Raw genomic sequence first — 22475 nt, 5'->3', positions numbered from 1 at the left:
TACATTAATTAGTTGTTCATAGTAATTTTTATGTCATTTTGCAGAATTGTGGTCAAGGTGATATTCTAAGAAGTGTATCTTGGAGACAATTTTTAATTCCTTTCTGTTCATAATTTCATATTTGCTAGGTATCAGATCAATTTTTTGCAAAAAAAGTTTTCTTATACCTACATTTAATTTTCTATAGAAATAGAAATTTAGATTTATATTTCTAGTAGATGAAAGTTCCGGTGGTGTGCCCAGATGAGCCAATATTGACGCCGGCGCCTTCCGCGAACTAATGACATTGTAACTCCCGGTCCCGAGATGGAAAATGTTGAGTTGGTACCGCCGGTGGTGTGCCCCGTGGAAGAACAGACGTTGTCGCCGGTCGAGGAAAGTGACACAGGAACGACTATAATTGACACGGACAAGACGATGACATTGCGAGAGAAAAAAAGTCAACCTAAAGTGTTCAATATTTTAATTTACATATTTCAAAAACAATAAATTAATTGAAATAATTTTAGATAAGTACCTTATAATCACTTTTGTCTTTTCGAGCCTTTCTTTTTTGAACATCATACACAGATTTCAATTGGCGAATGGTTCTGATGCCAGTTATATTTGTTGGCAATTGTATGAATTTGCAATTTCACTCCATGCTGCATCTTTTTCTTTATTTGTTGCGCCATCGATCTAAATATTGTATTATAAATTATTATTATATTACATCATAATATTTGTATAAAGTATGATACTCAAGTAAGTAGGTTTGTACTAAAGATATAATATGTTATGTCATAGGGTGTTACTTAATTTTGATTTTAAAAAATGTTTGGTCTCCTCCCCTATATGTGGCGTATATGTATAAAAATGAATTGCAAAAAAATTTGAAACCAATCGGTTAAGGTTAACCCTTGCCGACTTGTAGTTTAAGTTTGAACTCCTTAAATTTTTCAATATTTACGAAAATTTTTCACATTCCCGTAAGTATTTCGTTAACTTTTAGAAATATCGACATTTTCTATATTATAATATATTTTAAATTAAATTAAATTTCTTATAACTTTTATAATATTACATTTTTTAATATATCCAATGTTTCGTGAAGTATAATATGGACTTGACTGTAAAAAAGCACTATATTTTTGGAAATACGAGTAACATAGTAACGATTAGTAATAATAAATAATTTTATAGAATAATAATGAATAATTATGTTTATGATTCATAAATCTATTGAAAAAATGGAACATTTTTATCATAAAAAAAAATTTAGTTTGATTTATTACATATTCCTCAGCATTAAATTTTAAAGCTTTTAAAGTAGCTTGTAGAACATATTCTGAATTTTACCATCAAATCGAATAAAATTAAATGACGAAGTTGATGGACGATCTTTATTAAAATAATAAATAATAATAATAATAATCTTTATTATGTCGATATTTCAAAAGGTTAGGTTAGGCTAAAGAATTAAATCGGAAAGTTTTGAAATTTTGGAGAAAGGTTGGTTGTGGATTTTTTTTTAAGTAATAAATAATAATAATGAATATAGTTTATTTACAAATATTACAATGCATTTTACGTTTATTATGTTTTATTAATATTATTTAAATTGCTATTAAGAATATTATTTTTAAGACCATCATGACTGGACTATTACGGGAATGTGGACAATTTTGGTAAATATTGAAAAATTTAAGGAGTTCAAACTTAAACTACAAGTCGGCACGGGTTAATCTTAACCGATTGATTTCAAATTTTTTGCACTTCATTTTTATACATATACGCACACATTTAGGGGGTGAGACCAAAAATATTAGGATATTTTTTTTTATCATGTATAGGTAAGAATCATATAGGTAGAAAATATAATCAATAAACAGTAAATAATAATAAAGCATGTTATGCTTACCTTGATATTTTCAATAATATTTTTGTATGGCAAAATAAGATCAATTAAAATTGATTTTTCTGTTTCAGAAAAGTTCTTGCCCCTTTTTTTGTCGTCTTCCATATTAATTATATAAATAATATTTTTAAATTAAATCAATAAAAAATATTTATTTAATTTATTTATTTATTTAATGCAATAAATTACTATAGAAAAGTAAATTAAATCAATTCAATGACGTAAAAAAGTATAAAATACAATAGAAAAATTGTAATGTAACGTAAATCACTCGGACAAAAAAAAAAGAATTGAAAAAATCAAAGCCACGGACAAGAACAAATGGGAAAAACCATAGACGTATTAATATATCTATGGGGAAAACCTTGTACTACTGAATACCTGATAATTGGTTATAACCTGATTATTTGATGCAATTTATACATCTTTCATGAAACGCAATCTGTTCTTTAACTTCCATTATTATACTATCAATATATTATCGGCCCAACAATTTACGGAACTGTTTTCATGCAACCGAGCAGTAGTCTATTAAATCACGTAAACCCGTTGTTTACAACCAATAAAGAACATCTAAGTTCTTCCAAACTGCTTAGTCTGATTATAATACAACGTAACTAATATTGAGCATGCAATTATAAAAATGATTTACAGATAGATCTTGTCTTAATTGAAAAAAGCATATTATTTTGCTAATAATTTCAATGTTCTAAATGTTATCGAGTAGCAATAATATATTCTTAAAGATATAAGTAAAATTTGTTGATTAAGGAGTTCAAACTTAAATATTACGATAAACATACGTTTTGTTGTTTATACACGTAATTTGTATTATTGTCGGTCGTAAGCTATACAATACACGACAACACTTTAATAAGAACATCCTCAACTATTTTATTATATTCATGTTATATGGGTAGAACTTAAAATGATAAATAATCAAATATTTTAAAATAACAATTAGATTTGATCAAGGATTCTTATCATGATAAATAGTGTGTAAGTTAATTTTAGTTCATAGAAAGTTAATAGTCGATTAATAATATATATATATTATATTATATATAATAACGTAAATAAGTAATTATTAACGAGACCTCATTATCATTTATCGATGTTAAATATGAAAGTGCACATGTATATGTAAATAATATACACTCATTAAAAAATATGTTAATAATATTATTGCTCAAAATTAAACTGGCTAATAACAAATATTAGGAACATGGCAACCTGAATTATTATTATATAAGTAAATATCAAATTCATATATCAACTAGCAGACCCGGCGAACTCCGTTTCGCCACCAGATTCGTTTTATGTAACATTTCGTTTGGTGATTAAAAGATAAAGAAAAAAAATTTTTTTTGTTATATATTTGAAAAGGAAAATATTTATTTCATTTCACAACAGTAATAAATTCATTTCAATTACCTACTAAAATGAAGTGTTATTTAATTGTTTCATTGTAGTGCTCTTTGGTAAACCACATTTTTTGTTTTTTGGTCTGACATTAACACAAACAAAGCGGATGGTTTCCCAACTCGTGAACACGCAACGTATAACTGTCCATGTGAAAAACAATGATTTTCCAAATTTATCCCGCAAACACTAAGCGATTGGCCTTGCGACTTATTAATTGTCATTGCGAACGCAAGGCGAACTGGGAATTGCAATCGTTTGAAGTCAAACGGAAGATCAGTCGGAATCATTGGTATTCGAGGAATACATACATTTTCACCTGCGTACTTTCCGTTAATAATGGTTGCCTCAATTAAATTCGGCATAAGTCTCTTTACCGAAAGTCGAGTACCGTTGCAAAGAAGTCGCGGTGGATTCAAATTACGCAGTATCAAAATAACTGTACCAACTTTCAGTTGCAAGTTATGTGGGAAATCCTGGTATCTCCAGAGAGTTCAAAAACTCCGTTGGATAATTTACTACATCATCGGGATTTGTTATTGAATCAACGGATTTGTATGTCACCAAATCGCCAGCAATTTTTGATTGAATGGTGAAATTCAGTGCGTGGACATCATTATTCTTTGCTGCAAGAATTGCTCGTTGACTTAACCAAGCATAATTCTTATAATTCTCACTAATGTTTGGAAAACATTTTCAATAAGAACTAATTGAGTGTCTACAAATCGGCAAAAGTCGTTGGTAAGAGTAATTAATCCAGATGTCGCATCAACTGGGACTTTTCCATTTCCAAGATCTAACAATTGTTTGGAAAATTGTGCAGCACTTTGATCATTTTGAAGTTGAACTCTCATATTAGTGGTTAGCGATAATGTTTTTACGTTATTCCATAAAGGTGATGCCTTTAGGCAAGCATTCAATGCATCTGCAGGCGTTCCACGGGGAACTACTGGCAACGTCTGCCTGAAATCGCCTGCCAACAATATCATCAAGCCGCCAAAGATGTTGTTATTTCTCCGAAGATCCTTCAGTGTGAAGTTAAGTGCTTCAAGTGATTTCTTATGTGCCATTGTGCACTCATCCCAAACAATGAGCTTGCATTGCATTAACAATTTTCCCATTGCACTGGATCGGGAAATATTGCACGTTGGAGTATCAATTGTGTTTAAATTGAGTGGCAACTTAAGCGCAGAATGTGCAGTACGACCGCCATCTAGAAGAGTCGCCGCAATTCCAGATGATGCTAACGCCAAAGCTATGTCACATCTTGATCGAATAGTGGCCAAAATCAATGAAATGACAAATGTTTTCCCTGTTCCTCCAGGTGCATCCAGGAAGAATAGACCACCAGTATTATTGTCCACCGCTTGCATTAATGTTTTGTATACTTGTTTTGCTGTTCATTCAGCAACGGAACATTATTTCTAACGAATTCCTGCAATGTATCAACATTGTATTGCAGCTCTCGATTTAATTCTTGGTTGAATGCATCGTGCATCGATCGATTTGGCGCAATCATTCCTACTTCACTAAATCAGTAGCTTGTTTGCAATAGTCAAGCATTGATCCTCAATCAGAATCAATCCTTCATTGTAGATTTCATCGGTTATTTGGATGTCAGGATTATTCGTTTGAATACGCAAGCGATGCAAGATATCTTCACATATGGCGTCTTTGTATTTGTTCCATAACTGAATTGGTTGTGAAGGAAAACATGTGGTGATGATAATTGCGAACAGCGTTCGTATTTGGTACGCATTTGATGAAACAACTGAATCTGCAAGTGTTAAATCCCAATGAGAATCGTTCTCCAGCAAACCCAATAGTTGACATGCTTCTCGATATGTTTGGCATTGGTGGCCATTCACAGTTTTCAAATGCGCAAATGATTTCGGTCCACGTACATTTACTAACAGCAGTCGCAAATAAAAACATTCATCGTTTCTAGGATGAACAGTGTACATACGACCTAGTGCATCAGTTGAAAACACCTGTGGCCAGTCTGGAACTGGGGTTCCTTGTTTGCGACGTTGGAATTTCTTTGTTGATTGATTCCAAGTGTAATACTTGGGCATTTCAACGTACATCAGCGTCGCTGCGAATGGATCTGCTTCACACATTGCAAAGAAGTGTTGTATTAAGCAATACTGTAAATTCGTAGTCACGGCATATTGTAATAATATAAAAATTAGAACATAGGAAGTATTAACTATAAACATACACTACGTAAACATTTTTAAATAGACACTATTTTAAACAATAATTAACATAGGTATAAGAACAATAATTGTAATAACTTTTAGCATGTAAGCAATAAATATGTGTAGGTAGGTTAAGATATGGATATATATATATAGGGTTATGATTTTATGAATAAAGAGAGACCAGAGAGTGAGTGGTCGTGTGACTCGGCCACTGCTTAGGGCTTAGATTCTCTAAAGTGTAATATTGAATTCTGTTGTGTGTTTATGTCTATATGTACGATTTGATCGGCGTATACGACAAAGTGGCGCCCAACTAAAGCTCGTTACCTACCGAAGTTTAAATTGTGTGTGTGTGTGTGTGTTTTTACATTTTTGTGTGTACAATTGTCTGAACATACGAACATTTTATTTTCGTTATTTTACGAAACCAAGTCTGCGCGTATATATTTGTATACGATTGACTGTATATATTGACTGTACGGATTTGAGAAGTTTTTTCGAAGTTGATTTTCGACAACAAGCTAGGAAGAACGTTTTCTTCTTCTAACACAGTCAAATTCAACGACATTATTGAAGCATTTGACGGAAAGCAGAGGAAGTTCCCTGAATCCAGAACGCGGTCAATCTCGACAGCAACATCGTTCAGAGCGATATCGAGAACATCAACAGGGGAATCGACAGGGACGACAAATTCAATAGCGGCAACCTCCAACACAGACAAATCGCTAAAAGAAAAAAAAATTCATATATAATCACTGTATCAAAATTAATACTATTATATTCATATGTACTTACGTATGTTTAAACATATATGTAAAAAAAAAAAATATATATATATATATGTATGTAAATAATAATGAAAGACTATTACATAATTAAAATTTTTCACTTGTAAACTAGCACACAACTAGTACAAACAAATTGTTTAGCTTATAAGAATCATTCAATTGTATGCAAAATATGTGGATGTAAACGAAAATTGTATAAAAAAAAATAAAAAAAAAAAGAGTGTAATAAGGTTATGAAAATTATTTATGTATATACTAACTAATATAACAATAGACAAAATATGAAATTACAGTAAAGTCGTCAGTCAAATAAAAATCATCATTCGAACTCTACACAAAAATTTAACAAAATAAAACAAACATAAAATAGAATTATTAACAAAGTGCCCCACGAAGACGCCGCAGACGGATCAAGTTAATGTCCACGTGGTACAGACCGCGAACGTAGGACATATAAAGATCACTGGCGTCGTTATAGTAATCCAACACCGCGAGAGACCGAATAATCACATCACGTAAATCATGTAAATCATTTACGTCCATGAAAATATAATGGCAACGAACACGTAAAGGTCGAACAATCCTAGCACAAACACGAACAACAGGTTTGGGACACATGATGGACAACAACAGATGAAAGAACGACGCAAGAATAAAACATGACAACAACACAAGCCTACTCAGACAGAAACTACCACAAAAAAAAACGCAACATAAACATATTTTATGATAACAACTAATCAAAATATTCCTTCCATTTAAAATATGAGGACATATTTTTTCTTAACAACGGGGACTGTTGTATTAAGCAATACTGTAAATTCGTAGTCACGGCATATTGTAATAATATAAAAATTAGAACATAGGAAGTATTAACTATAAACATACACTACGTAAACATTTTTAAATAGACACTATTTTAAACAATAATTAACATAGGTATAAGAACAATAATTGTAATAACTTTTAGCATGTAAGCAATAAATATGTGTAAGTAGGTTAAGATATGGATATATATATATAGGGTTATGATTTTATGCAATGGTGGGCATTAACTTATTAAAAAGTTAAAGTTAAGTTAAAAAGTTAATTTTTTTTAACTTTTTAACTTAACTAGTTAGTTATTTTTGTTTTTAACTTATTAACTTATTCAGTTAAATTTTGTATTGTTTTAACTTAGCTTTTTACAGTTAATTATCATTATTTTACAGTTAAGTTAATTAATTTTTTTTTTTTTTATCACGGGGAACCATCAGACAAAACTTGGTTATTCTTTCGATTTTGGTGATTTATTTTTCAAATAAAATAATATTATAATATCATCAATTCATAATAATCAAATTATATTTTAATCAATAGGTACTTTAGTAAATACTAAATAGTAATAATTAGTATTCTATCTATTGTATGGACTGGTTATTTTCATGAATTCTATTTAATGATTTACTCGGTATTGAATAAATCGATTTTTGTTTTGTCTAACTCTCCAATTAGTGTAGATCTAAAAACAGGTTTAAAAATAAATAGCATACCTAGTTTTAATGTAAAGTTAAAATTGGATATCAATAATATAATATAATATAGGGATTAGGTACCTCTATTGGTATTTGGTAAATAGTAAATACTAAATACGACAATTCTAAAGGACAAAACAAAGTCGTCCGAGAGATATATATGTTTTTTAGATTTTTATGGATAATTATCGTTGTGGTGGTTTTAAGTTTAACACTTTTAACTTAATATATATAATATGTATTATATATTAATATTATATTATAAAATATAAAAGTCTAAACTAAGATAGTAGAATGATTGAGGAATGAGGATTAAGGTATTTTAATATCATTGATTTAAGTATTTAATAGTGTCTTGGTAAATGTTTTTACAAATCAAAATACTATTGCAATTTATGACTAGAAAAAAAATTAACTTTTTTTTAACTGAGTTAAGTTAATTTTATTTTCCATCTTAACTTTTAACTTATCTAGTTTTTTTTTTTTTTTTGTTAACTTTTAACTTTAACTGAAGGCAATTCAATTGAATTAACTTAACTAGCCACAGTTAATTATTTTCATTAACTTGCCCACCTTTGATTTTATGAATAAAGAGAGACCAGAGAGTGAGTGGTCGTGTGACTCGGCCACTGCTTAGGGCTTAGATTCTCTAAAGTGTAATATTGAATTCTGTTGTGTGTTTATGTCTATATGTACGATTTGATCGGCGTATACGACAGAAGCTAGTCAATGTTGTCGATGGTGGTCTCTCAGCTCGTTGTGCCGCATTAGCCTCAGTGAAGTAAACTCTTTGGCCATTTTCCAAATGCACTGCTAAATGTACAACTGTGGGATATCTTTCATGAATTTGAAATGACAATAATCGCCACAGTGCTTCATTAGTACTGACGTATCTGCCCATTTGGAAGTTGCTGATTTCGTCATTCACATTTTCCGACGCAATACCAAACACAGCCATGTCGCTGCCTTTTGTGACGTACTTGCACAAATATTTGATTGATTTGGCCGAATGACAACTCTCAACGTTTGCATGTGTTTCGAAAATTCGTGATAGCAGCGGGCAATATGGTACAATGAATTCATTTCCGATCTCAATCTCTTGATTTTGAACTTTAACTTTGATAGTTCGACCGTTATCTTCTTTTGAACGCCGACGATAAACTGGATATCCATCGTTCCCTGTGACTGTTTCAGCAACTAACGGTCGCGGATATCGTTTTGTGCACTTTCCATCAACTATGCAAGGCGATAATGGATTTAATGCACCGCACGGTCCATGCACCATCTGTGTCGTCACAATGTCGTGTAGACGGGGATCAGTGACTGGATCAGGAATTTCAGCTGATATGATGTCATCCACTTCATTTGAATGTAATTTGTTCAGCAACCAAATTAGGATATGAGCATGCGGTAGTCCACGCTTCTGCCATTCCACCGAGTACATATAACAACGTGTGTCACCAAAAACTCGATACTTAGTAAGCACATCCATCATAACCTTGAGTTTTTGCTGAAATACTCTGGCGATTATGTCATGGCGATCTTGCGGTTTTTGACCCGGTTCCAACTCGCGTTCAATTTCCGTCCACTTCGGATTGCATGTGACCGTAATAAATAAATCCGGAGTTCCATAATTTCGCACGTACGTCATAGCGTCTTGAGCGTATTCGTGCATGTGGCGTGGGCTTCCGATATAAGTTGATGGGAGAATCGTCAGTCGTCCAATATTCTGAACATCACCATCTGAATGAATAGCATCACGCAAGTGTATATAGTCCTCAGATCGTAGCTTTGGCTGATTGAATCTGATGAACGCTAAACGTTCGGTCTCGACTTTGACATACATGTCGACAGCGAATTGCTGGAATAGCCGACCGCACTTCAGAATGACATTCTCCTCATGTGTACGAATCATCATACGATACGCATAGTAATTCATTGCGCTTAGATTTTTATTATTCGTTGATACTCCTGAAAATGCAAAATTAAATGAATTGTTAATGGAAACCAATAAAAGTAATAATGGAAATAATTAGTGTGTGAATATTGTACCTGTAATTGGATCGACCATCTTCAACGTGATGTCGTATCCGTCTTGCCCTTGCCAATAAATGATTGGATATTGTAACGCATCGTACAAACGATGTGTCTCGTTTACACGATGCATGATATTGCTTCTTCGCTGAACGACAATGTCTCGTGATTTAGTTGGATCGCCAACAATAATTGCAGCAACATCATTAACGGTGGGTGCATTGAATCTTCGCACATGTTCACCTGTTGGAGTACAATCCGCTCTTATGACAAATTTGTGCGTATCCGATGGCATTCGTTCCAATGCTGTTTTGAACATATTAACCACAGCATTATTAGCGTGAAAAAATGCTTGCAACTGTTCAATAATTCGTCTCTTTAACTGTTGTGCTCCCTGTATATTGCACCGCACGTTCAGCTGATCCACCATCGACGAAATGAAATATATTTGCAGAAATTGATGCGGTTCATCTGGTGTTGGCACCATTGAACCATGCAAATGATATATTTGACCTTGTATCTGTAATTGCAAATAATCATTAAAATTTGTTCATGAATACATTGTAAATCGTGTGATGGTGTAGTGTGTGGTGTATATGAAGTTGTTATGTGTTGCAATTATGTGTTGGTTATGTGTGTTGTATCTTTTACCTTGCAAGTCGGCATGAAGCCGCCTTCTCGAATGATATTAGCTCCAAAGGAAGTCATGCGAAAGCAGTTATTGTATTCAAGGATGTGTTGAAGAAAATGGCTGGAATCGGGATCACTTCCATCAAACAATGTTTTCAGTGGCTGTGGTGGTGTAAGTAATGGATCCAGTTTGACTTTTCCACTTGCGCAGCACAATCCAACCGTTTCTCTTTTGAACTTTACCGCATTGCAATATCGGCATATAGTCGTCATTCGTCCAATATCCAAATTTTCATCATCACTGTAGTTCGCAGTGGGATCATATTGGAATGCCAAGCGATTGTATGATGCCAATGATCTTCGTGTGCTCACGCGATGTCTCAATCGGTCATTTTCTCTTATTATATTTTGTCTTTCTTCTCTTAAGTTCCTTGAATAGACTTGTTGCTGTTCGCACGTCGTTCTCTAGGCATTTTGGACTATGGACAGAGTGTTGAATTTAACTTCAAATGCACGATCCACATAATTTACACTGAGCTTAAATGAAATTAACTGAGCAGAGAATAATGACTATCTGTCACACACTTTATCACGCACCGTTGCTATTGGTTTGAAGTACATGCTATGTATAATAGATGGCGCTGTATGTGAAAAACGATTTCCCCACTTTTCTGTTGAATTTTTCCTGAATTTTCCAGAATTTTCTTTGCTATAAACCTCACGGAACCCAAGACCTTTCCAACGAATGCAAAACCGTGGAAATCGGTTCGTGCGTTCTGGAGTTATAGCGTCAGGGAGGAAAACCGGACTTATTTTTATATAATAATTATTTGTAGTAGGTATGCAGAGTATGGACCAATCGTTTGTCATACAAGTAAGACGTTTCATAGAAGTTTTCGAGTGAAAATAATAATAATTAATAACTATTATTATGATATAGATTGAAGACGATTATAATATATTCAAAACCAAAAACAAAATGTTTGATAAACTGTTGAATTTTGGATTCACGATAATGGCATTTTTTTTTTTAGTCATAATATATAGGCTAATAGAGAACCGATCAGCACCGATAAAGGTAAGTCACAACTGAAAATGTATTTCGTACGTCTGTAAGACAAACTTCTAGGCCCGTAAGTAGGTAGTTACGATATTTTCTCCATGGCCGATTGAAATTTGCATCGAGAACAGAACGAGACAAACATAGGCTACATGTAATGTTTTTCGCTGTTATTTCTTGTGTCGTGTACAGTTGTGTTCTGTACATCACCTGTGACTGAAACATAGTTAACATGGATAGTATCTACATACAATATAATGTCTACGTTTTACTCTGTACCTGCTGCTGTAATAGTGAAGAATAACATGACTATATGATCAGAGCACGCATGGATGGTTTCTTTTGCATGCCGCACATTTCCTTCAAACGCGCATAATGATGATGGTGACCTGGTTTTTGATTTCTTTCTTCGCTCACACATCACACACTCGCAAACACATAATGTACACTCACACACACACGTCCATAAATCACCTCTCTCTCTCTCTTTCTCTATCTCTGTTTTTGACCAAAGTTTTGACTTTGAATCGTCTTCAAGAGTAAAAATTTGTTTTACTTAACGTTATTATTCGGTTAAATGATAATAATTTCAATCAAAGAATAAAATTACACATAATTTGTCCTACTAATAAACGACATGGGCGAGAATGTGTTGTGAACGGCCTCTAGAGCGGACCTACTGCCCATTTAAGGAGAAGACTGGTGGCTCGGTCGAATCGTAAAAAACACGTATAGGTACCGAATTGTATTTTGTTTTTGTCTGCGGGTGTGCGCATTGTTGACCCTAATAATAATTGTCTTATTTTTTTATTATTATTATTATTCTCTGTAAAAAAATATATTACTTTATGTACAATTATGTATATGGCACCAGTGTAATATGGGTAATTCGAACCGCCTCCGGTGGGACAAGAAACCTTATGTAGACATTTAATACGCGCGTCGACTTGTAATGGCGCGATTTTCGATATATTCGTTATTATTATTTTTTTTACGTTCATATTATTATTGTTATTTATTTTTTTTTTTTATAGATATCTGACATTGTGGTCGGCGAAGAGCCGAACGTATCGGCGCGTGACGCTTTATTGAAATGGGCTCGAAAATCAACATCGAAATACCCAGGTGTTCGAGTGACGGACTTCACGTCTTCTTGGCGGGATGGTCTGGCATTCAACGCGATTATACATAGAAATAGGTAATATTTCTTTTGTGGGAAAAGTTGTTTTGTAGTTAAATAAAAATGAAAATAAATATTTGTTATTTGACCACAGGCCGGATTTAGTCGATTGGCGCAATGTTAAAAGTAAAAATGTTCGTGAGCGATTGGAGTCTGCATTTTAAATCGCTGAACGAGAATATGGAGTCGCCAGATTATTGGATCCCGAAGGTATATCAACTTTCAACATAGATTAATATTGAGCATACAAATTAATTGTTATTAATTTTCTTTTACAGACGTTGACACCCACGAAATTGATGAAAAATCAATTATTAATTATATATCATCGTTACACGAAGTGTTCCCAGAGCCCCCACGTTTACACCATCTTTATGATTCTGTTAGTAAAAATTTAATAGTTTTATATCAACAATGTTATTATTTTAAGTTTTATATTTTTGTAGGAATCTCAACAACGTTCTGGAGATAGACTCCATCCATTAGATTCTTTATTACATTCAAAAGTTCTTACTTTTTTGGCTACTCTATCGTTTCCAATTGTTGAAGAGCGTACAGTTACCAAACAAACTCGAACCATTCTGGAAACCCGACTTGTCTATATCAATACTCATTTCCGTTCATTACAAGAATGCATTGATTGGTGCAATAACAAATTGGTAGAATACATTTGAAAATTGGTTTTTTATTTTTCTTTAGTTTTATGTGGTTAATGTTTTATGATTTATTTTTTATTTTTTAGAAACAATTACAAGAAGCTGAATATGGTTCAGACTTACCTAGTGTTCAAGGGCTTTTGGATCAACACCAACGCGGACACAAAATAATTGACCAATTTCATACTAAAGTTGAGCATTGCATAAATGCTAAGAGTAATTTCCACGGAGACGAATTATCATTGTATTTTCAGCACTTGAATACATTGCAGAAGGTTTATGCTGAATTAGTTACTTTCTCTAATAAACGATTATCTGATCTTGAAACATTACAAGACTTTTTGCAATCGGCTACAAATCAACTTGTTTGGCTCAACGAAAAAGAAGAAATTGAATTAAATCGTGATTGGAGCGATAAAGATTTAAACATTCCATCAATTCGACAATGCTATGAGGTAATATTTACTATTGAGTATTTATGTTAAAGTTTAATTTTAATTTTATTATTTCTAATTATTTAATGGTAACTATTTTTTAAGCTTGCATTTGGATCTGGGATTGAGGTTGTGTTTTCATTAAATTTTTACTTCTTTATTATTTTATGCATAATAAATGTATATTATTTATTTTTCCAGTCTTTAATGTCAGAACTTGAGAAAAGAGAGATTCAAGACTGCGGAGAAGCGTTAATTCTTCAGGGTCATTTAGCATCAAAGTGTACTGAAGCTTATATATCTGCATTAAAAACACATTGGACTTGGTTACTTCAGTTAACTCTTTGTTTGGAAACTCATCTGAAGCATGCCACTTACTACCATCAGTTCTATGCTGATGTCAAAGAAGCTGAACACTGGTTAAACAAACGAGATGAGTTACTAAATTCTGTTTTTAGTCAATCAGAATTTAGTTTGGATGAAGGAGAACGTTTGTTGAAAGGTATGCAAGACCTCCGAGAAGAATTAAATAATTTCAGTGAAGTGATCGGTACACTTGAAGACCGATCTAGGCAAGTAGTTCCACTAAAACAACGTAGACTCCCAATTACTAGACCTATACCAGTGAACGCAATTTGTAGCTTCAAACAAAATGGGGTATGTTAAAAATAATGATAAGGTGCCTGCTCTTCAGCCTGTGATCACCGTTCAAATTCGTCAAATAACCTGTTAACTTCATCCATTTCTCTCTTGAGTCTTCTTAATTGAGGGTCAGCTGGATCACCTTCTCTTAACAACTTATTAGCATGTTCATTTAATGCCTTACGAATAGCAATACAATGTTCAGCACCCATGGTCAAACACTATAAAAACAAAATAACGTTAATCCAACTCAAAAAATAAAAATATGTATTTATTACTTGAGCCAAATCCCATCCCTTGACAACTTTGATAGTAGCAAATATCATATTTTGACGCATAGGCAATTGTTTACGTTGCCATAATGCTGTTGAACGATCATATGCTCTACGCAAACGATCTACTGAATCTAAAGTTTCTTGATCAGGAGGAGGTATTAAAAATACAACACCGGGAACATTATATCTTATATTATTATATTATATTATATCTTAGTCCGTGATTTTTTGTTTTTAATTTCATGATAAAGAAAAAATGATTATTATCAATTTTGATATTTTTGATTTAATTTTTAAGTATTTAAAGTATTTTACATTTTTCGTTTTGTTTAATTGAATAATAATTTCACTACAGTGTACAGTATACAAATTTCAAATCTAAACAGTTCTCCTTAAATGTGGTTTTTGTAAGTCGTTCATAGTTATTGGCTATTGGTTATCATTTGTGTATTCTGTAGATTTTATATACTATTGAAGTATACCTAGTACCTACTCTATAAGCACACCACTATAACACAAGGATTTTTGCTATATTATATTGGAACAAACTTTGTGTGGAGAATATGAATAATATTGATTATAGTATAGTAAATACAAATAATACAAAAAAAAAGAAGAATTTGAAGGGATACTGAATCATACACATTCAAAATAATACAAAATTCAAAGTTTTACAACACCAGTCATTGAACAGTTTAACTTAGTCTTAGAAAATTTCAAACTCAGTATGTACTTAATTAATGATGAAATAGGTAGTTAGTTATATTGAAAAACTAGACAAATTTATCAGGTAATAGATTTTGTATATGCATTGTATATAATAGTTACAACCTATGTAACAGTGTACAACAGGCAAGTAAAATAATTAATTAAATGTATTAATTTAAAAATGTTAAAAAACAAAATATGATTTTTTATTATAAAAAAACAAAATATATACTTAATATCCAATATCACTTTAGGTAATAGTAAAAGGAAAATATAATATAAAATAAAAATAAAATATATAACAAGAGATAAAAATTAGAAAAGTAATTAAATGTAACACTTTGAAAGTAATTAAAACAAAATATGATTTAACATAAAACAATAAAAATAGTTACTTACTATGTATTAATATTATAAAGAAAATACAATACCTATATAAATTATATAACAATTAAAAATATAACTTAGTATACAAAATAATATAAATAAAATAATTAATGATTATAACCTAAATATAATACATTAAGAATTGATAAAATTAAATTACAACGGCTTCATGGCTGCGCATAAGGTCCAATTTCCCTTTGAATGTATCCATCATTACGATGACCGGTATTCCGCAAAAACAACAAGAGGTCTTGTTGTTCATTAAGGCGCTGGACATTTTGAGCAATAATATGAGTGGCAATAACTCGTTCCGATCTTGATATGCCGTCTCTCACCTAATAAAAATAATAATTCATATTATATTTTAAATTAAGTAAAACAAGTTAAGTATGTTAACCATTTACCCTGAGATTATTCCGTACTTGATTACACTCAACTGAAAACTGATTTTCAATGTAAGTTAATTTTCCTGAAATAGAAGATGACATTATTATATATTACATACGTTATTATATCATCAATTTTATATTATTTATCCATTATTTAATAATGAATAAAAATATGTAATATATTTTATTATAAATATAAATATATATTATTTAATAATATATAAATAATATAAAATTGATATGATATACTATAAAACTACAGCAATAAAGACAATTTATTTTACATCATGCTAAATATTAAATTAACTAAATGTTGAACCCAAGGCAAAATAATCAAACATAATTAATAGACTAGAGTGATATGTCACAGATTTGCCAGGACACAACTGATTTTCAACCCATTGTCTTGAGGAAGTTTCTTAATGAAATGTCCCGGATAACAAATTTTGGTTGTTGGTATATGGTTAAAAATTATTGTCTATTTTATAAAAATATCAATTCATAATTATATAAAATATTTTTTAAATTATTATTAATATTATTATTATTTCATGTATAAATGATTATTCATTTATAACAAAAATCTAGTTTTAAAATAATTGTGGTGTAATTAAAAAAATATATTATTAATTATTTTGTTAAGATAAGACACAAGCAAAAAATAAGACAATAAGAAATCAGTAACCATAGCTCAAGCATTACACATAAAATCAAGTAACTACAATAATACACAAAAGCATAGATTATAAGGAAAGCAACAAATGGTTTTTAACTAAAATTAAAATACACATAAATTAACTTACTTATCTGTAACACGCTGTTGAATATATAAACCATAAACCATATAATCACAAACATTTAGGACAAAGTTACAACACATAAAAACACATCAGACGTTATCTGACTCACGGAGAAAATCCCAAATATTAGGATGGCGTCCCATTTGCGACAATAATGTTGAGTGGAATGATTCTAAATAGTTATTTGTACGATAGTCTTCTCCAAAAACACTGATAAACTCTGGACCAACCTATAAAAACCAATAATGCTCAATATATCCAATTAAAAAATTTCTCATTCCCTGTTCGACTTCAGGAAATTGTTGAACATACTGCATGATGGCCCTGAAACCATCATACATACAAAACCGTGGACATTGTGGATGACCCCTAACAGCAGGCAGATGAGGCAGTGCAAGAACCATTCTGAAAACACGAGCTGCTTCAGGATTTCTCTTGACTAAATCCAAAACACCATTTAATTTACGATGACAATACCGCACAATTGATTGGGTGTAATGGAACCAGCAACATCCTAATCTACTTTCTGGAAATGCTTGTTGAACTGCATTCATGAGTCCTTTTTCATAATCTGTAACAAATCGAATTGAATTATAATTTAAAGGTAAAATTTGACGAACAATATTAAACAATGTAACGTATGTTTCTTCTGTCCGACTTCTAAGAAGAACATACACCATTGGGAACGATACACTCTTAAATACCACTTGAAAAGTCAGAAAACTTCTCAAGTCTGCAGGAGTAGCAGGAACAGTCTTGAAAGTCCCGTAAATTCCAACTGTTGTAACTGTGGCCAACTCTTCTCTAAATCTCCTAATTGCATCCAGGTTTGCAAAAATAATTCCTTCGCTTGATCCATTGACTAGAAGTTCTTGTTGGAAGAAATTTGACGGTGGTGTCTGAAGCGTTTGACTGTAGGCAGCATTCTCTGGTCGGGTCAATGCTTCAGCAAGCTAATGGATGTCTTCGGGAATGCGTCCACCGTTTGGTTGACGTGACCTCCGCATCCTCTTCCATCTTCTCTGTCCTTGCATAAATGTGTAATTGTTAGCAGCTTCTGGATACCTAAAAAAATTTAATAAAATGTTTTTTTAATTTGTTCAATACAATTGTTTATTTCACTATAAACTTACTGTCAAACCACATTTTTAACTACACAAATAAATTATAATAATTATCAATAATACAAATTATTGAATGAGGCTGGTTTATCATTTAATAATATATTTTAAAATAGTTTTAGGTATTTTAAGAGGAAATTGATGATAATGTATAGTTGTTTGACAATTGTACAACGATGATAAGTACAACATAACCGGGACCTAATTGATTTATTTATTATGTAAAGCTTAAAACATATTATAATAACTACTAACCCATTAAATTAAAAGAAATATACCAAATAAACATATAATATATTATTATTATATACTATATTATTTATATATATTATTATTATTTTTTCTATATTATAGAATTGGAAAATTAGTTGTATTAAATTCAACAGTGCCTCTTAATAATAAATAACCAAGTAAATAACTTAGAACAAGGAATGTTTAACAACTTTATCATAATACTTGCAAATTTATCAGTTACCTACCTAACTGTGATTAAAAATATATAAGTAAGCGAATAATGTTTAAATAAACGAAATAGTTAGTTAAATAAAATATTAATTCATAAACTTACTGAACAATTGCATTGTTGTATGCAGTCCTAACTGAAACAAACATGTTTTCAGGATCAATGCCCCTTGCACCAATTGCTTCTCTCAAGAAAGGCACATGTAAATTGATATCTGCAGGTTCGTGGTTGTGTCGATTTCGAATTCTAATTCTATTGTCAACAGGTTCTGTACTTATCGATGCTGTACAAGGACAATAATCATGTACCCGCCTTTTTTGCCTTTCACATACCAAATATATCCGGTTAATTCTGGCTTCGCGCTTGTAATACTTAAAACCTAAATTATCAATATAAACCCTAGAACCATGATGAACCCCCGGGATCAGTCTGTAAGTAACTGGTACTTGATTCAAAGGATTATCTTCTGGATCTTCTTCTTCAAGCACTTCTTCATCTGCTGGAACTCTTTCATTTTCAAGTACTTCTACTTCTTCATCGGTGAGTTCTTCATTCGGGTTGTTCTCGTAAACAACTGGACGAAAATAATCATGATCCAACAAATGAGCTGGGAGACCGACTTCTTCGTGATTGGCTGGAATGACATAGTCATGATCTCTCAATGCCATTTTACTATGCTAAACAAAACTTAAAAAAATATTAAACAAACAAAAGAATATATGTATAAATATAAAGTCGGTTGGTTTTAAGAAAAACCTTTTATATATACTTATAGGCAAGTCACAGAGATTGGTCTTGAGAAAAACCGTTTATTTCTTTTACTTACAGTAAAATCGCAGAAGTTAGTCTTAAAAAAACTGTTTTTTTTTTCTCGTAGGTAAGTGGCAGGTAAATGGTAGATATATCAGGCTATATAATAAATTAAAAAATTTGTATTAGTATCACAGTCATTCACAGATATGATAAAATATCTAATTAACATAATTATTTGTTTTGTTACATTTACATAATATTAACAACTCTTAAAATAATTCATTAATAATTATTTACTTTACATAAACTGAAGCTATTTCAGTTAGAACACATAGGTACATAATTTAGGTAATAAAAATAGAGATTAATTGTTAATCTTATTTTCAGTGTCTTCCACAGTTAATAATTCATGAATTATTAATAAGAAAAAGTTTTAAGTTATTTGATATGCTTTATAAATATTTGACTTAACAACATTGCAGATTCTTCCAGCCATAACTGCCATGCAATTTTCAGACATATTCAATTTTCCTAAACAGAATAACTGTATAGTTATTAAAATATTCATAAAAATATGTGTAACTGTTTAATAAAAAAGACAAAGTTATGGTTAAGTTAAGTATTGCAATTTTCAAGATGTCATCAAAATAGCTATCATCATTGATTATACATAGTATTATACTATGTATAATCAATGCTATCATCAACCAATGACCATCACAACAAGATCCATGGTGTTTACTGCATTCAATATATTTGGAAGATTTTTGTAAGCAGCATTCAGTATTTTCAAATCTGTAATTATAGAAAATTAGAATATTTTAAACATTGTGACAATCAATCTGCAGAATTCTGTTCAAGTAATGATGATCAAAAGCACTGGTATTTAATTTAGATAGTGGCAACAGAAAAACTAAGTGATCAGTGATAGTTTTAAAATAATACATTATGATCTTTATTAATCAATATAAAATAACAATAATAATATTAATTTATTTATTTCCCAACTATAGTTTAACAATTTATAAGATAAACAAAATTAAATTGCAGTTGTTAGACATTTCTAAGCCATTGGCTGTGTTCATAAAAATATTAAAAGTCTAAACAATATAATAACAACAATAATTAATATATATAATAATGTTGGTTAATACATATTAAAGAAAATAAGTAAAAAGATAATGAGCAACAGAGCATGAAAAATAATTTTTGATTTAAAATAATAGAATGACAATATCTTTAATGTTTAATGTAGTTGGATAAACTTATGCTAAGCTAATTATATTAATAATAATAGTTTTTTTAAGATGATGAAAATTATAAAAGCTATGAGGGTTAATTTTAAATTTAATAACACCTAATGGAAATTGGAAGTGTGTTATTTGTAACATGTTAAGTATTATATTATTTACATTGTAAAAATAAGGAAATTATTTACTTTATAAGTATAATGATATATATTAAGCTGTTAATGTACAAAATACAAATAAATAATTATGTTGAAATTGTTTTACAAAAACGTGGTATTTGAGTCTATAGTTACGTAAATGTAGTACTTCCTAGTCGAAAAACTTATTAATTAGGAGTGCACATGCTATTAAGAAATATTTAATATTATCTAATAAACAATAAGAATAAAAAGATATATTACAAACAATAATTCATCTAAGAACATATTATTAAGGTAAAAATTAAAAAATATAAGTTTTACTTACGTTAAGATGAACCAAATACCAACTTCCTAATAAAAGCGACAAAGACAAACGTAAAATGACCGTTAAAGTTATTATAGACGGTTATTTGCTATTTGAAATTTTAACGGACGAAATTATTGATTAAACTGATTAAAACTTAACTTCACCAATATTAAAAGCTAACTAAACAGGGTTTTATTTTATAGGAGATTAAATTTCTCGGTATGAATTTTTGGAAAAATCACGATTGGTATTAAACTGATATTTAAATTTTTTATTTAATCGCTAGTAAACGATGTGGGAATTGGAATTTTATAGGTTGGTATGAGCCTTTTTTTTTTTCTTATCAGGTTTATTGTTATCAGTTTTTATCAAAATCGGGAAAACTGTACCCGCCCCCGCGAGCGACCGATCCGCTTTTCTCGGTTCGTTACGACCGTTACGCTAAATTCGCTGTTCCCGCTTTGGCACTCCTTTTTCGACATCCGAACTGTCAAGTGACTTGTTCTCTGTCCGCTCGTCCGCCAGACTTTTGCACCGTCACGCGACCTTTTTCTGTTTCCGCGACGCCGTAAAATCACGCCGCGCGTATTTTTCGCCTCCGCGATTGTCTTATAACTCTCTACGGCTGTAATTGTTTATTTATTATTTAAAATACATTTATAACGTTTTGTTCTACACATTAAAAAGTGTTTGTCTGTTAAGTTTTCCTTTTTTTTTTATATTTACCCTGTCTCGCTTCGAGTCTTCTCGAAGCGCCTAAATTGCTGGCTGATAGTGTGCCAACAAACGCCACTATCACCACAAAAATATAGTTCAATCACTTTAAGTTTATCAAGATTCCCAAAGCATTATTCCATCTATTTATAGAAAGTTTATCAATATGTTAATTGGTTATAACCTGATTATTTGATACAATTTATACATCTTTCATGAAACGCAATCTGTTCTTTAACTTCCATTATTATACTATCAATATATTATCGGCCCAACAATTTACGGAACTGTTTTCATGCAACCGGGCATAAGACTCATAAATATGTAATTTATATTTAAAACCCACATTATTCGTCAGTTTATCACTTTGAGAAAAAGTTGTACTATGCATCTATATGAAAAAAATACTGACAAAGGCATTTTTTTGAAAATTAATTACCAAACGTTGGTATGTTAATTGAAAAATATCTGACATCACTGTTATACTCTGTAAGTCTGTAATAATTACTGAAGTCTACTGCGAATACTTACAGTTAAATTAGATTTATTTTTTTTTCTAACAAATGATAATAAATTAATTAGTCATTTCTTAGTTTGAAATTGTGTAATATTGTTTTTGATATTTTTTTAATTTGTCGTAAGAGTACCTATTTAAAATTATAATAATTAATTAAAAACATACCGGTACCTACCTAATACTAATCTAT

The 22475-nt window shown here is 30.9% G+C and overlaps 3 protein-coding genes, 1 long non-coding RNA gene and 1 pseudogene across 4 annotated transcripts; 1 reads left to right on the top strand and 4 right to left on the bottom strand.

Annotated features, from left to right (window-relative positions):
* Positions 1-303: 303 nt before the first annotated feature.
* Positions 304-2673, bottom strand: LOC126550093 (uncharacterized). The gene is made up of 3 exons (XR_007604139.1): positions 1901-2673; positions 518-678; positions 304-445 (listed from the first exon to the last, which is right to left on the bottom strand). It is a non-coding gene; the product is annotated as an uncharacterized LOC126550093 (long non-coding RNA).
* A 2175-nt stretch (positions 2674-4848) lies between these two features.
* On the bottom strand, positions 4849-5439 carry LOC126549813 (uncharacterized). The gene has a single exon (XM_050200191.1). It carries the CDS (start codon positions 5437-5439, stop codon positions 4849-4851), a length of 591 nt encoding a protein of 196 aa, XP_050056148.1.
* Positions 5440-8474: 3035 nt separating this feature from the next.
* Positions 8475-12606, bottom strand: LOC126549812 (uncharacterized). The gene is made up of 4 exons (XM_050200190.1): positions 11829-12606; positions 10511-11765; positions 9878-10379; positions 8475-9796 (listed from the first exon to the last, which is right to left on the bottom strand). The coding sequence occupies exons 2-4, from the start codon at positions 10760-10762 to the stop codon at positions 8475-8477; spliced, it is 2076 nt and encodes a 691-aa protein (XP_050056147.1). The 5' UTR covers positions 10763-11765; positions 11829-12606.
* LOC126549811 (dystonin-like) lies at positions 11340-14485 on the top strand. The gene is made up of 8 exons (XM_050200189.1): positions 11340-11363; positions 12584-12747; positions 12824-12855; positions 13008-13111; positions 13176-13388; positions 13472-13840; positions 13925-13948; positions 14021-14485. The coding sequence occupies exons 1-8, from the start codon at positions 11340-11342 to the stop codon at positions 14483-14485; spliced, it is 1395 nt and encodes a 464-aa protein (XP_050056146.1).
* A 1343-nt stretch (positions 14486-15828) lies between these two features.
* On the bottom strand, positions 15829-21738 carry LOC126550299 (uncharacterized; annotated as a pseudogene).
* Between the last annotated feature and the right edge of the window lie 737 nt (positions 21739-22475).

Source organism: Aphis gossypii, chromosome 2, assembly GCF_020184175.1.
Source record: "Aphis gossypii isolate Hap1 chromosome 2, ASM2018417v2, whole genome shotgun sequence".
Taxonomy (NCBI): Eukaryota; Metazoa; Arthropoda; class Insecta; order Hemiptera; family Aphididae; genus Aphis; species Aphis gossypii.
This window is presented reverse-complemented; position numbering and strand designations above follow the sequence as displayed.